Source organism: Heterocephalus glaber, unplaced genomic scaffold, assembly GCF_053883595.1.
Source record: "Heterocephalus glaber isolate CG9 unplaced genomic scaffold, H.glaber_assembly_v1.0 deba00001104, whole genome shotgun sequence".
In the NCBI taxonomy this organism is placed as follows: Eukaryota; Metazoa; Chordata; class Mammalia; order Rodentia; family Bathyergidae; genus Heterocephalus; species Heterocephalus glaber.
The window spans coordinates 2,203,142-2,218,222 of record NW_028258193.1 but is presented as its reverse complement, the minus strand read 5'-3'; the positions used below and the strand labels follow the sequence as shown (position 1 = coordinate 2,218,222).

At 42.9% G+C, this 15,081-nt stretch overlaps 1 protein-coding gene across 5 annotated transcripts in view; it reads left to right on the top strand.

Annotated features, from left to right (window-relative positions):
• The window catches only part of Csmd1 (CUB and Sushi multiple domains 1), a 1,515,607-nt gene that overhangs the window by 1,059,194 nt on the left and 441,332 nt on the right, over nt 1-15,081 (top strand). For all 5 annotated transcript variants that reach the window (XM_087210084.1, XM_021248185.2, XM_021248184.2 and 2 more), the window contains one exon: nt 12,651-12,738. In XM_087210084.1, coding sequence (XP_087066210.1) covers nt 12,651-12,738 — 88 coding nt within the window. The remainder of the gene's footprint in view (nt 1-12,650; nt 12,739-15,081) is intronic.

Genomic DNA, 15,081 nt, shown 5'->3' with positions numbered 1-15,081 from the left:
ACAACTTGGAAGGCCGAGGCAGTCTCCACAGTGCAGTCCCACCCCGTGCGTGTGCTCCCCACTCCACCCCACGCCCCCAGGTTTGGGTTCCAGGGAGCCCAGGACACATTGATATACACATTTAGCTGTTTTCCTGTGGCCCCTCCTCTTGTCTCCTCCTGCCTCCCAGCCTCCCTTCCCTGCTTGACTTTCTTTCTTTGTTGGTAGTAACTTACTAAATCCCTCTGAGTCTCAGAGCCACTTAGGGGAGAGGGGGAGAGAGAGAGAGAGAGAGAGAGAGAGAGAGAGAGAGAGAGAGAGAGAGAGACAGACAGACAGACAGACAGAGACAGAGAGACAGAGAGAGAAGGAGACAGAGAGAGGGAGACAGAGAGAGAGAGGGAGAGAGACAGAGAGAGACAGGGAGAGGGAGAGAGAGAGAGAGAGGGAGGGAGGGATACCTCCCAGAACATCTGGCCCGAAGCTGGGGAGCCACAAGCGCCGCCACAGGGAGGAAGCTCCAGGACAGGCTGCCTGTGGGACGCTGCTCTTGAGCTCCTCCGAGATCTGGCAAGCGCAGGAGTCTTACCAGGGCAGCTCCACCTTCCCTGCACACGGGGCAGCCTTGTGCCCTCCGCTCTGCAGAGCTGCTGACTCCTGGCCTCTGCCTCCCTCCTCGCCCTTGGACTTGGCTGAATGTGCCCTCGGGGAGGGGTCCTTTCAGCCCTGGCTTGTATGGCCAGCAGCTTTGTATTCGTTGTTCACTGTTGAAGAAGTAAACATTAAGGGTAGGGTTAATCCAGTCGTTCCCTGCCCACCTGCCGTGGAGGATGGGTGGTGGTGGTGAGGAAGCTCACCTTGGCCCACAGGGCTGTGCCTTGGGCACAGATATCCCCAGGGAGGGAGGAGAGCTCAGCTGCGCTGTCATATGGTGTTTTTTCCTCTTGAAAGAAATCTATTCTTATTGCAGAGAATAATGACAACAGTAACAAAAAAATAAAAGCTATAGTAATACCGTGTTAGCTTCCTCTCACTGGCATAAAAAACCTAACACCAGCAACTGACAGGAGGAGGGCTTTATTTTGGCTGCCGATTTCCAAGGGTTCAGTCCATGGCCAGCTGGCTCCAAGCCAGAAATGGCATGGCAGAAGGGCCTGGGAGGGGGAGCAGAGAAGAGCCAGGAGGAGGAGAATACACTCTTCCAAATCACAGTCCCAGTGACCCACATCTTCTGACACAGGCCCCCTCTGAATGGGACTTTGGGGATATCTTAGATCTAGGCCATAAAGCACACTAAACTGTAGTAGCAGACAGTTAGGATTAGGGTGATTTACAGTCAGTAAACTAAAGTGAATGGTAAGACATATCCAAAAGCACCTCAACTGCTTGTCTATGTTTTATTAGAATCAGAATTATGGTATATACCTTGGTTTTTAATCTCCTTTTTATCACACTGACTTTTATAATTTTTACATGGAAATTTGTATCTGAAAAACAATATAAAAATTTGAAATATAGTTACATTGTGTAGAAATGCTCAGCATTTACCAAACATGTCACTGTTCCCTTCAAAGCTGCCCACCTGGGCAACAGGAAAACATGGATGAATGTAGAAGGAAGGATACAGGTTTGAAATGAGAACCCCTGATAATAGATATGCTTGCTAACCTCCCATCACTCTTTCCTCATTTCTTAACAGGGAAAAATACCAATTCTCACACAGTGAGGACTGAATTATTATATATACCCACAGATTATAGGTATGATTCCTCTGGTTTTACTGTTATGTCATAATTTCTTACACAAATTGAGTGTACATACTTTGTAGCAGCAGGTAGAATATAATGTTAGATTGTTAATTTTTCTAAATTACAGATAAATAATTTGCCATGATTAGGCACAGATTGAAAGCAATCTGGTAAATCAAATTGAAGAGCTGAGTGAATATAATACATAACTTTAAGCAACCTATGCATTTTTTCAGTGAAATTTAATGTCTATAATTTCAGGACTAGAAGTGATATGCCATCACTTCTTTGAGCAGAAGGAGCTTAATCACCTGCACTTTGGGAGGCTGAGACACCATGCGCCTTCTACATCACTCATGTGGTGCTTATTATTGCTCCAAGGGGTCCGACGTCTCTGTATTTTCAAGCTGAAAATACATATCTCAGTCCCCAGCCCAGTTCTCTCTCTTGTTTGTTGGTTGGTTGATTTTTTGAGGTAGATTCTGTATATGTTGTCCAAGCTGGCCTTGATCTCCCCGTGTGTCTCAGGATGGCCTTTAGCTCAGCACCCTCCTGACTCAGCCTCACAAGTGCTGGGATTACCCAGTGTGCACCGACATGCCGGGTCAGTTCTCATTCTTGGTTTCACATCTGCAAAGTGTCTGAATAACAATGTAGAGTAACATCAAACACAGAGATATTCTGAAATGATGAAATAACTGGACCAAATCAGTTGGTTTTATCAATATAATATTAAACTATGTGTATCTCAAAAATTTCTCAAATGATTTAATATTCTTTTTTAATGTATAAAATACTAAGTATTCTGTTATTTCTATTGTATATTGAGTTAACTCTGAAACAGAAAACTAATATTAATATATGATGAATATTTATATTGAAAGCACTTATTTATTAGTAATGTTTTATAAATGTAGTTATTTTGTTACCTTACATATTTATTTGTATTTATATAAATTTCAGTGAAGTTTTTAATGACTTATTTTGTTCCTGTTGTCCTAACGATACTAAATACATACAAAAGTGATAAATATATCTGCATCGTGCAATACACACTGAAATCATTTGAATTCAATTAGTAGAGTGTGCTTAAATAAAAGATTCTGAAATCACTGTTAAACTACAATCAGATGGAGCTTTCCATGGATACTCACCCATATAATCAGAGTTGGTCATTTTGAAAATCTGAGAATTGACAGGTAGAGCTTTCAAGACTTAACTACACTAAGTATGAAAGGCATGTACAGTGCTGTGCCTTATACAGAGTCCCTGCCTGCCTTCCGGTCCCAGGCACAACTGTGGCCATCAGAACCTCCCCTCAAAGGCTGTTGGCGTTTGTGCTGTGAATAATGCACTGTCCTGAGGTGTCTCTGAGGGACCCCTGAGAACTATTCATGCATCCTCACCCCGGGTCTGCAGTGCTCAGCAGCGCCTGGAGCAAAGTGGCCCAGCGTCCCCAGGCGACTCTGTCCGGGTGAAGGTCACCCTGCCCCGGGGGCCAGTGAGGCCCAGGACACTGCTTTTGTGGCTACCAGTGCACATTGGAGGCCGGGCCTCCCTGGCCAGGGAGTGATGGGTGATTCTCGAGGTTCCTGTCAAATTTCCTGGGCATTCATTTTGTTTAGTTCATTAACTCTGATTTTATACCAGAGTATGCTTATTTTTCATTTCATTTGAATAGTAAATAAACATGTGGGTTTAATTTGAAGATACATAAAGAAAATATTTCCTCTCTGAACATTAGCTGCCATAGTGATTTATCTGTTGGAAGGATAACTATCAACAGCAGGGTCCTTGTAAAATAATCTATGTTTTTCCCTCTGGTAGAGAAACAGCCTGGGGAACCAGCTATGCTGGAAACACAGAAGCTTTGGAAAGCCAGCCAAATAGTTTTTATTTGTTGTGCAAGAAACAGTCATTAATTTTCTTTTTAGATCCTCACTAATGTAGTTGAGAGAAACACATTAGAATTTAAAATATATTTTTAGAAAATAAATTGCTATATAAATTGCAAGAGAGAATTTGATTGGAGTCCATGGAAGCAGAATAGGAGGCTGGATAATATGGGTAAAATTCAGAAAAAAAATCAAAGTGATGGGCATCCAACAACTAGCGTTTCATAAGCAGCTCAATAAGATAAGTAGTAGGCGTAGCCAGACAAAAATGTCCAACATGGTAACAATTTAGGTGTTTGGGAAACCCGGCTCACGTGGGTGGGTGGGCGTGGCCAGCTCTGTTGGAGATCTATCAACATGGAATCTGAAACAGTGCAGAGTACAGCAGTGTGATCTGGACAGCTGATTTCCACGTGAACTATCCCTTTAAAGTCCCAAATGTTGAGTTAATAAAAAGTCATCACTAAAACATCAACAGTTCTTAATTATACCCAACTCCGCCCCAACCCTCCACTGGGGATTGAACTCAGTTCTTCACATTAAGACACTTTAAAAAATGTTTATTTTAGGACAGGATCTCATTAAGTCCCTAAATTGCCCAGGCTGGGCTTGAACTTGAAATATTCCCGCTTCCGCTTCTTCCGCTTCCCAGAGTGCTGGGATTACAAGCTCCTGCCACCATTCCTGTCTTTTATGGAGCTTCTGAACATTTGTTTACTACTGAGGGATAAAAATCAACCAATGCTAGAGACTTCAAATAGCCGATAGAATCTAGGAGAGTGTAAAAACTTCTGTTGTGTATGTGGAAATGTCCCATGAGATATTCCAAGTAAAACTAATCTTGTAGGACCTATATGAAAAAATTATTACAATGGCAAAATGCTCTTATGCGAGGAGGAGTAGAGTGGGAAAGGCTCGCTCTTGCTGAGATCAAAGCTCTTGGAAATCACAAAGGGGAGAAGTATTGAAAATAGTGCTTTTCATTTCGGTGAGGAAATACTGAGTCTATCAAATGTGAAGGAAAAATGTCAGTGTTGATTTATTTCAAGCCAAAGACAGCAGGCGAGGGTGAAGCCTGCTGTTTCCCCAAACACGCATCCCAAGCGGGCCGGCCTGCCACTCGTGGGGTGAGGCTCGGGGAGTCTCGGCCAGAGTGTGTCCGGGAGGTACCATTCCTGACCCTTATGCTGCGCAGCCAGAACCATATGACGCCTCTCTGAAGGTCTGAAAGGGTTGAAATTCGTCTCCAAGTTGATCCAGCTGAAACACGTCCCTAGGTCTCCAAAGAAATAAGGATCAAATATCAAGTCATGCAACAAATCGCAAGAACCATCACACTAAGAAGTGAGAGCTTATTAAGACAGCTCTGACTTTATTTATTCCAAATATAAAACAAAATTTAACTCAAAATGACCCCTTGTTGGGGTGTTTAGCGTTTCCACCACTTGGTAGCTCTTCTTATTGGAGGTGGAATGTGTCACGTGGGAGAGACTTGGAGTCTGGTTTGTAAGTGAAGGAAAATTGCTGCCAGGTGGTTTAACTGAGGCCTCATGGTTAGAACCATCTGGCTTTCTCGGTATCCCTGTGTTTGCAAATACGAACAAAGATACCTTTCTATCTCACTTTGATCATCAGTACTTTTGCATTACTAAATAAATTTCATGAAAAATATTCTTACTAAAAATAAAGGTTTTTCCCCATTCCTTAGGTTGTCTTTTCTCCCTATTATTGGTATTTGTCACTGTGCAGAAGATTTTTAATTAGATTTAATCCATCCCGTTTGTTGATTCTGGGTGTTATTTGGATCCTATTCAGAAAGTCCTGGCCTATAACTTATGTTTTCAAGAGTTTTATCTTTTTAACTTCCAGCAGATTGGGTGTTTCAGAGCTAATATCTGGGTCTTTGGCCTCTTGATTTGATTTGAGTACAGGGTGAGAGATGTGAGTCTGCATTCAGCCTTCTGCATGTGGAGAGCCTGTTTCCCATCCCCTTTTGCTAAAGGCACTTTCCTCCGGTTCGTGTTTTTTGGCCCCTTTGTCGAAGATCAGAGGGCTGAATGTGCCTGGGGTTGTTTCTGCGTCCTCATTTCTCATTTATCTGTGCATGTTTTTCGGGCGAGTATCTTGCAGTTTTTACCGCTGTAACTCTGTTATGTAACTTGAAATCGGTATTGTTAGGTCTCCTGCTTTGCATTTACTGCCCAAGGTTGCTTTGCAGTTCTGGTTCCATATAAATATCAGGATTGTTTTTTTAGTCTTGTGAAGAATGCTGCTGGTATTTTGATTGAGATTGCATTAATCTATGGCTTGTTTTAGTAATGTCGCGTTTTTGACAATACTTTGTCCGCCTGTCTATGAACAGGTGCTGTCCTTCCATTTTCTGGCGTCCTCATCAGTCTCTTGTTTTCAGAGTACCATCATTTTTTATTTTTCTAGAGGTCTTTCACTTCCTTGATTAGATTAATTTCTATGTATTTAAGTTTTTTCAAGCTACTGTGAACAGATTGTTTTCCTAATTTCTCTCCCAGTAGGTTCATTGTTGGTGTACAGGAACACTATCGACTTTTGTTTGTTGATTTTGTATCCTGCTCTGTTGCAGAACTTCTTAGTTCTAGGTGTCATCCGATGGAGATTTGGGGTCTTCTACACAAAGGATCATGTCATCTGGCAATAAGGGTACTTTGACGTCTTCCTTTTGTACACATTCTTTTATTTCGTTATTTCTCTTGGTTGTTCTGGCTAGGGTTTCAAGTAATAATAGCAAACAGAACTGGCGAGACCGAACACCCACGTCTTCTTGTGGATTGTAGAGAATATTCTTTTAGTTTTTCTCCATTTAGAATGTTATTGACTGTGTGTTTGTCATAAATGACCTTTGTTAGTTTCAGGTAAAGACTTCTGTGTCTGTTTTCTTCAGGGTTTTCATCATGAGCGGATGTTGGATTGGGTCAAAGGCTTTTTCTGAATCTTTGAGATGGTCATTTGGTTTTGCCCTTGCTTCTGTGTATTACATGAACCGACTGCTGTGGCATCCCTGAGGCATCCCCGGAGGAAGCCAACTTGTTCATGGTGTGTGGTCTTTTATTACAATGTTGCGCTCTGTTTGCCTGTGTCTGGTTGAGAATTTGTGCGTCTTTGTTCACCAAGGAGATTGGCCTGTAGTTTCCTCGTGAGTCCTGCTCAGTGTTGGTGCCACCAGTGAGTTTGCGGGTGTCCCCCTTCCCATTCTGTGTGAGGGTTAGAGGACCACTGGCATTAGATCTTCTCTCACTTGCCGGAAGAATGCTGTGGTGAATCCATTGGGTCTTGAGCTTTTTCCATCCTAGGATTTTTTTATTACTGCTTCTGGTTCATTGCCTGCTCTTTGTCTACTCCAAGTATTTATACTTTCTTGGCTCAATTTGGGTAAATCATTTTGTGTAAGAGTCTCTCCATCTCTTTTAGATTCTCCAATTCATTGGTGTATAAGTTTTTGAAATAATTTCTTATAATCCTCTGGATTTCAGCATTATCCATTATGATTTCCCCTTTATCATTTTCATTTTATTAATCTGAGAAAGAATTAATATTTAGAATAAAGAACTAAAATTATACCCTCTCCAAATGAAAGATTCAATTAAAAATGGATAATTGAAATGAATGGACGAAGAAGTAAAAAAAGCCAATAGGCACAGGAAAAAATGTCCATCTTTGGCCCTTAGAAAAATGCTAATTAAAATAACTTTGTAATTCCGTCTTATTCAAGAAAGAATAGTTGTCTTGAAGAACACAAAAAACATCAAGTGCTGGTGGATCTGTAGGGAAAAAGAAACCCTTCTTCTACATTATTGGTGGGAATGTAAAGTAGTACAACCAGTATGGAAATCAGTAGATGCCTCAAAACACTAACACTAGAAACTGCATTTGGTCTAGCTATATCTCCTCTGGGTATCTTTCCCAAAGAGTGCATGACATCATATTACAGTGATCCATGCACCCCCATGTTTGCAGCAGCACAACTCCTAATAGCTAACTCTATGAATCTGTATATATGTCCATTAACAGATGAATGGATAAAGAAAATGTGGTGTATATAAAAAGGTGGAGTACTACTCAGCCATAGAGATGGATAAATGTGAGTCTCTTCCAGGAAAATTGATACATCTTGATATGAAACAAATAGACATAGAAGGTTAAATGTAGTATGATTTCTCTTATTTGAGGAGTGAAAAATATAAGTAGCTGAAAGAGCAAGCAGGGTAAAAGAGAAAATGGAATCTGGGAGGTAGACTTTGTGGAGATGGGAAGTGGATCGTGAGATGGAGGGAGATAGGAGAGAGGGAAGGAGAAGTTAAAAGCTTCAAGACATAATATTTATCTGTACCAGTTTCCCTAGATGAATATTTTATTATGTATCACAAATGTATACTGATAAAAAGAATAAGCACGAGAAACAATATCTGTAACAAAGCGATCATTTGGAGAAAGGAAAAATTAAAAATCCACTATTTTCAATTCTTCCTTCACTGGCCAACTCCTGTGATTTAATCTCTTTCTTGTCCCAGTATAAATTTTGTGTTTAATTCATTGCAGCATAAAAATTATACACAGAGATATGTGTAAAATATTTACTTGTATAAGTCATTCTAAAAATTTAGTTTATTCATCCATTAGTTGCAAAGTGTTGGGTACAACATTGGTCATAGCTCAGATACAAAGCTTGCTACTGGGTTTTATAAATTTCCAGTGTGTTTCCTAATTTTTGGGTTTGTTAGGTCTGTCAGTGACCAAAGGGGTAATCAGCAATCTCCCACAGTTTCGGTGAATAACTTTCCTTGGCTCCATCAGTGTTACTTAGAAATTCTAAAAATTGCATTCTTTAATGTCTATTGTATTAAATATATTATTGTCATTTAAAATATTTTTTCACTTCTAAAATAATCAAACTTCTTATTAACCAAGACTTCCCTGAGCTAACACAGCAGTGAGTGGAATGTGCAGGGCCCGTGGGGAGGGACTGGGTTTCAGTGTCCACTTGCCCACTGTGTCATCAGCTGGTCTCATCTTGTTTGTTTCCTATAAAATCCCTTTATTATTAACACATAATGGAGCAATAGATTAGATGCAAAATCATATGTAAATGAGACTTGGGTTTCTAGCAAATTTTAGGTGTACAATTTTTGCATGTTTGTCAGTAGAATGATTTTTGGCGGTGTACTGTAATGATTTCTGGTTGTCCCACTAGGAAGGCCCTCTCATCTAAGACACATGGCTCTAACTCACTTCAGCACTGGGTTCGTGGCTCACACTCCTGTCGCATGGTCACTTGCTTCCTCCGCTGTGGCACCTGCTGCAGTGGCACGGTTTGTTCCTGGTGGGTCCGGGGTTGAGTTTCATCGGCATTCAGGAGACCTCTCCTTACAGAGCGGCAATGGGGAGAAGCCGCCTCCCTGCTGCCGCCTTCACCAGCCTCGGTAGTGAGCATCTAATGAGATGCAGTGAGAGACCTGCCTTGAAGCAGCCATTCAGAATCTGTAGGTTCATATAATTTCCACGTCTTGAAAGCAGATTCACTCGGCCTTTTACAAATGGTCGGATCTGTACCTGATCAACACCACGCATAGGTGACATCTGGCCTCAGCATTCGCTGCTGCTGCATGATCCCCAAAATGATCAATAAGGTTCTGATTAAAACAGTGCATTTATTAATACTGAGATTGGGAAATATGAAATTCATCACAATCACAGTCAAATGGCAGGAAGCCCAGCAATTCCTCTCCTTCGGAGGTGCTCCTGGCTGGCCTGGACGATGTTGCGGTGCACTCCTTCCCGGGCCTCCCTCTCACAGGACGGCTTCCGTCTGTAAGGCTCAGCCGCACAGCGTGGGTGACAGCCAGTCAGGCTGTGCCTGTCACCGCTGTCCTGGTGTCACAGCTTCTCCTGTCGCCCGACCTCAGGCACCACCTGTCCCTACCTGACAGTCACCCGACTTTCTCCTCGATGCCCCACTCTTCCATTCTCTTCTGCCCGCCCCCCACCCCCGGCCTGGCCGGCTTGTCAAATGCAATCTGTGCTCTCGCAGAACCCAGCTACGTATCTTCTTTAGAGGGCAGGTGATTTGGGATTATCTGTAAAAATATCCACAACGTTTTCGTGTAACTTAAATAGGCACCTCCAAATCTCTCATTTCTTATTATGATTCCATGTGAAAAGCAACCTTCTTAAAACCTTGCTGTGTTGAGGTAGGCCCACTTGAGTTCTACAGGATAGTACAGTAAGACCATGCAACGGTACAGGACTTCCCACCAAGACCATGAGGAGGGGGCGGTTACCTCCAGGGAACGGAGTCACTAGATGGTGCTGGTGGAAGAAAATCATGGTGGTGACGATACTCACATCGAGGTTTGAATTTACCAAATCCAAGCCCATTCAGAGACCAGTCTTAGAGAATTACTAATAGAAAATTGCCTGTTCATGGGAACTTTACTCTGTCATATGACACAGATCACAGAGCCATGGGGTTGGAGACAAACAGCTATCAGAATGGTGGGTATTTACATATCTATATCTCCATATCTATGTGCTAATGGCTATGCATTTATACCTGTATATCTCTCTCTCTCTGTTGTATCTGTGTCTATATGTCCATGTCTGTATTTATGTCTCTCTTTCTATATATGTATACATATGTATATATGTATGTGCAGCAAAATGTAAAGTACACATGTCACAAGTCTGACCATTTGTAAAACTCTGAGTATATATATGGAGATATATGTGTATTCATGGATATGTGCATTTATATGGAGATATATATTTATATGGAGAGTGAGAGAGAGCTAAGATATATAATATATAAAATTTTGTCATTTTAACCATTTTTAAATATGCAGTTCTGTGGCATCAGCTGCATTTGCACTGTTATAGATCTGACATGAGTCTCGAGTGAACGGCATGTGCGTGGACCCGCTGTGCACACATGTATAGTTTCCTGCGCTCCGCCCTCTGAGTTCCGGGTTCGAGGCCCTCAGTGCCCCAGCTACCATAACAAAGCGTCACCGATGCAGTGGCTTAGAGCGTGGATGTTTATTTCCCAGTGCTTTGGAAGCTGGAAGTTGGAAATACTGGCAGGGCTGGTTTCTTCTGAGGTTCCTCCCTGACCTGGTGGTGGTCTTGTGTCTGAGTATCCATGTGCGTTTTCCTCTGTGAGTTCAGGTCCTGACATCATCCTCTTTCATAAGGTCGCCTGGTGCATCTGGGCTCACCCTATTGACCTGACTTTAACTTAATTCCACTGCAAGGAGCCTAGGGGTGAATGGAGGCACATCCTGAGGACCTGAGCTAAGGCGTCCAGTGGATAATCCTGTCGGTCATTATCTGGCTGTTCCTGAGGGTCTCCCAGCCACCCAGACTTACCCTCCTTGGCCATCTTCATTTGTGATTGAGTTGTCATTGTTTAAAACTGACACACGGTGGTTCTTTTTCATTTTTATGTAAATTCTATAGATATTTTCTTTATAGTTGCCATGGAAATTACATGTAGCATTCTAAATTATGACATTTTTAATTAATCCTAAATTTACTCATATACACAAACTTTACTCTTTGCATATCTACCTCCCTACTTTATGGCATTGATGTTATAAATTTCATCTCTCTGCATTGTGCTTCTATTAATATAAATTTATAGTAAACTCTGTGTGTTCATCTTTTAAATATTACATTAAATAGAAAGTGGAGTCATAAATCAAAATTGTTATAACACTAGTTTTTATATTTTCCCACGTATTTACTTTTAGAGGAGATCTTTTTATTTTGATGTAGTTTCAAGTTACTGTTTGATGTTCTTTCATTTCAACTGGAAGGAGTCCTTACCAATCCTTTTGTAGGTCAGGTCTTGATAACAGACTCCTTCATCTTTTGACAGAAACTATCTTCAAGTCTCCCTCAGTTTCCAGAAAGTTTTGCTGGATATAGAATTCTCGGTTGGCTTTTCTTTCGGCATTAAATGTGTCATTCCACCACCTTCAAAGCTGCACAATTTTTGTTGAGAAATCTTCCAGTAACCTTCAGTGCTCCTAGTTTGTGATTTGTTCTTCTCCATCTGCTTCAAAATTCTTTTTCTTTGTCTTTCAGCAGCTTGGTTAGAATGTGTCTGATTGTAGATCTCTTTGCCTTCATCCTTCTTGCCAGGGCTTTGTTGAGTGCCTTGGATCTGTACACCCTTTTTACTCACCAGGAATAGAATTGCCTGTTTGAATGGCATAAACTCCTGTAATTATGTGAATCGTCCAACTGCATGTTCAGAGCCAGAGTAGCTACTTCTTTGGTTGCTTTTCCACCTCAGTGGCAGTGCAGAGAACCCAGACCCTCACATGTCTCTCCCTGTCCACCGTGCCCTGTTTCTGCCCTTGGACTCCTGCAGTGGCACCAGAATCCCACTTTCATGGTCAGCACGGGCCAGTCCAGGGTGCAGGAGAGCTGTCCCTGCCAGCACAGAGGAAGGGCTCCCAGAGCACCGTGGATGACCCCATGTGGCTGAACCGAGTCGTGAAGCCTTGTCAAGCACATTTCTGGAAACCAAGAGGAAATTGCCCAGATTGAAGGATACAAACGATGCGTTGTGGCTTAGAGGTAGGAGCGGCAGTGCCTCTATCCAGTCAGCAAATAGGTCCCTCAGAAAACTTCGGAAATGGCGCAAGTTCCAACCAGAGGACAGCGCTTGGGAAGAGACCACAGTCAGCTCTTGGCTCGATGAGAGGCACGCTCCACCCGGTGTAGAGTGCAACCAGTGGTGTTGCTTGGAAACTGTGTTGCAAAGATGTGAGGGCCCTTGGCCTCTGCATTGCTGTCCGTGGGGATGAATGGAGGCCCTTTCTCCTCTGACCGTGGGCTGCTTTTCCGTCAGATCAATGCCATGTCTTCGTCCTTGGAGAGAGCGCATGTTCCCTCAGGATGAGTGATGAACTGACCGTGCTGAGCATGGACTTACTCTGCACATTTCCCAGTTGCACGATGGATGCTCTAACCCTGTATCTCTCCATTACAGTGAGTCAAGGAGGTGCCTCCTCGGCCTCTGACATGTGTCCAGACCCCGGGATCCCAGAGAACGGGAGAAGAGCGGGCACCGATTTCAGGTAGGAGGCAAAGTCAAGTCGTCCTTGGGAAGGCACGGCCTTGGCTGTCATACACTGTCTATAATCCCACCTGCCGCGATTGTTAGCCTTTGTCCTCTCGATTTAAAGATGTGACTGTCAATTATGATGCAGCCGTAGTGTTTGTAGAACCCTAAAGCACGTGGTACAAAAAAATTCCAGATGCTCTAGAGCTGATGCCTTTCAGTATAGCAGCTAATATTAAAACTTTAAATGTATGGGACAAAATTTGTCTTTAGAGCTGTTTTTCCTATTTTTAATACTGTCATGGTATTTTAATGTTTTTAATATTTAAAAAATAAAGGCGGCAAAATGTAATTACAGCCTCCTAATTGTTCCATTCAATACCCCTGTAAAATGATGAATGGTGCTTGCAGTCCGTTGCAGTTTATTCAGAGAATGCCGTGAATCTTTTTAGTAAGATTGGGAAGCACCATCGTGTGCAGTCCAGCTTCCCCAGCACAGATTAGTGCCATGGGGCTTTGCATGTCTCACGATCAGTTCAAGAAGCTTCATATTTGCTGCTTTACAAAACGGACCAGTGACAGGTAGGAGCTGAAAGACCAGGAGTAAAAGAGCAAAGGGTCAGTTTTTCCTGGGGACAATTTCAGCATTTTAAAGAGCAATGGAAGGTGTGCGTGCAGAGGATTCAGCCCACTGCAGGAAGGTGAGCACAGAAGGAAAGCAAAGCCACGACTGATGGAGACAAAGGGGAAGAGGGATGCTATTTAGTGAGAGGAGTATTTGCAAATGGAACAGTGGAGAAATACAGTGGGTTGCAGCGTGGCTAGCATGAAGTTGGTCTTAGGATTCAAGATTCTGTCGCCAATAACACAGTACTAGAGATGGGGCGCATTATGAAGAAAGCAACGTCCTTTGAGCTCACTGTTCTGAAGGTGCAGCCTTGCTTCTGTGACGGCTCCTTGACCGCTGAGCCCAAAGTGCTGCAGGCATCACAGGGCCAGAGGTGGGAGGGAGCCCGCCCATGTGTCTTTGACCTCTCTTCCTTTTCTCCAGCTACAGTAGGGGTTTAATCATGGGCTTCCGGTCTAATCAGCTTTCCAAAACCATCCTTTCCCAAAGGCTGCGGCTCTAACTCAGAGTTAGGCTCAGAGTTGGGTTAAGTTTCTGCCCTCTTAATCCCGCCCCCGGGGATTGGGTGTCGCTGGAGGGAACATGCCAGCTGCGTCCAGCCCATGGCGTTGCTCAGTGGCCCTACGCAGAGGCCCTGTGAGGATCGCAGCCACCAGCTGGCGAACGCATTGAGCAGCCAGCCCCTTGCGGTGCAGACAGCCTGCGTGCGGACGCTCGTGCAAGTGACGTTTTTCTTGGTGTTCTCTGGAGGGGAGTCGGGAAGTAGCGAGAACTGGAGCCGACCGCCAGGGGGAGCCCGGGTTTCACCGGGGCTAGCTTGAGCCTCCGAAGCTCCGGATCAGGAGGGCATCTGCTTTCCCCTTCACTTCCTGCTGCTGGTGGGCTTCTTCACTTTTTCTCTTCCTAGTTTCTCGGGGTTAAACATGAGGTCAGTGATTAAGGCCTTTCTTTTCTTAAACAGGTGTTTAGCGCTGTGAATTTCCCTCCAAGAACTGCTTTGGCGCCGTGCAAGCAGCGTGGATAGGCTGCTGGGGTTTTTGTTGCTGTCGTTGTCCTCGCTCTTTCATTTCATGCAGTTCAAACTACATGCCACGTTCACTTATCGTTCCTGTTTTGGTTCTGTGCATTATGTAAAAGGGTTCTATTTAGCTTCCAGACGTCGGAGGATTTTCTGAGGATCACTGTGGCTAGACAACATACTCGAGTCCTTTCACCTTCATTGATATTTGCTTTATGGCAGAGAATATACTGTATCTTGTTAAATATCCCATCTGACCGTGAGAAGAACTTATGTCACCCTGGGGGGGAAATGTTCTATAAATGTCCACTTTGATGTAGTCATTGCTCTGCTTCTCCAAGATGAGATTGTTGTCATTTTCCAGTTACTTGTCCCATCTGTTATGAGGACAGATGTACATAAGTCTTCTACTAGAATTGTGGGCTTGTCTGTTTGTCATTGTGGCTTCATCAATCTTTGCTTCATATACTTTGAAGCTCTATTAATAACTATATAAGTGTTTAAAGTTGCTATGCTTTTGTTGAATTCACAGCTTTGATGTTACAAAATGACCCCCTTTTCCCTTAGTAATATTCTTTACTCTGAAATCATACTTGATAATATTACAAATTATCTAATCAGAAAAGTCTTTGAAGTATATTGGGAAACTGTCAAACTCATGGTGGCAGATACAATTTTCAAAAATTCTAATTTTTATTACAAAAATTAATACC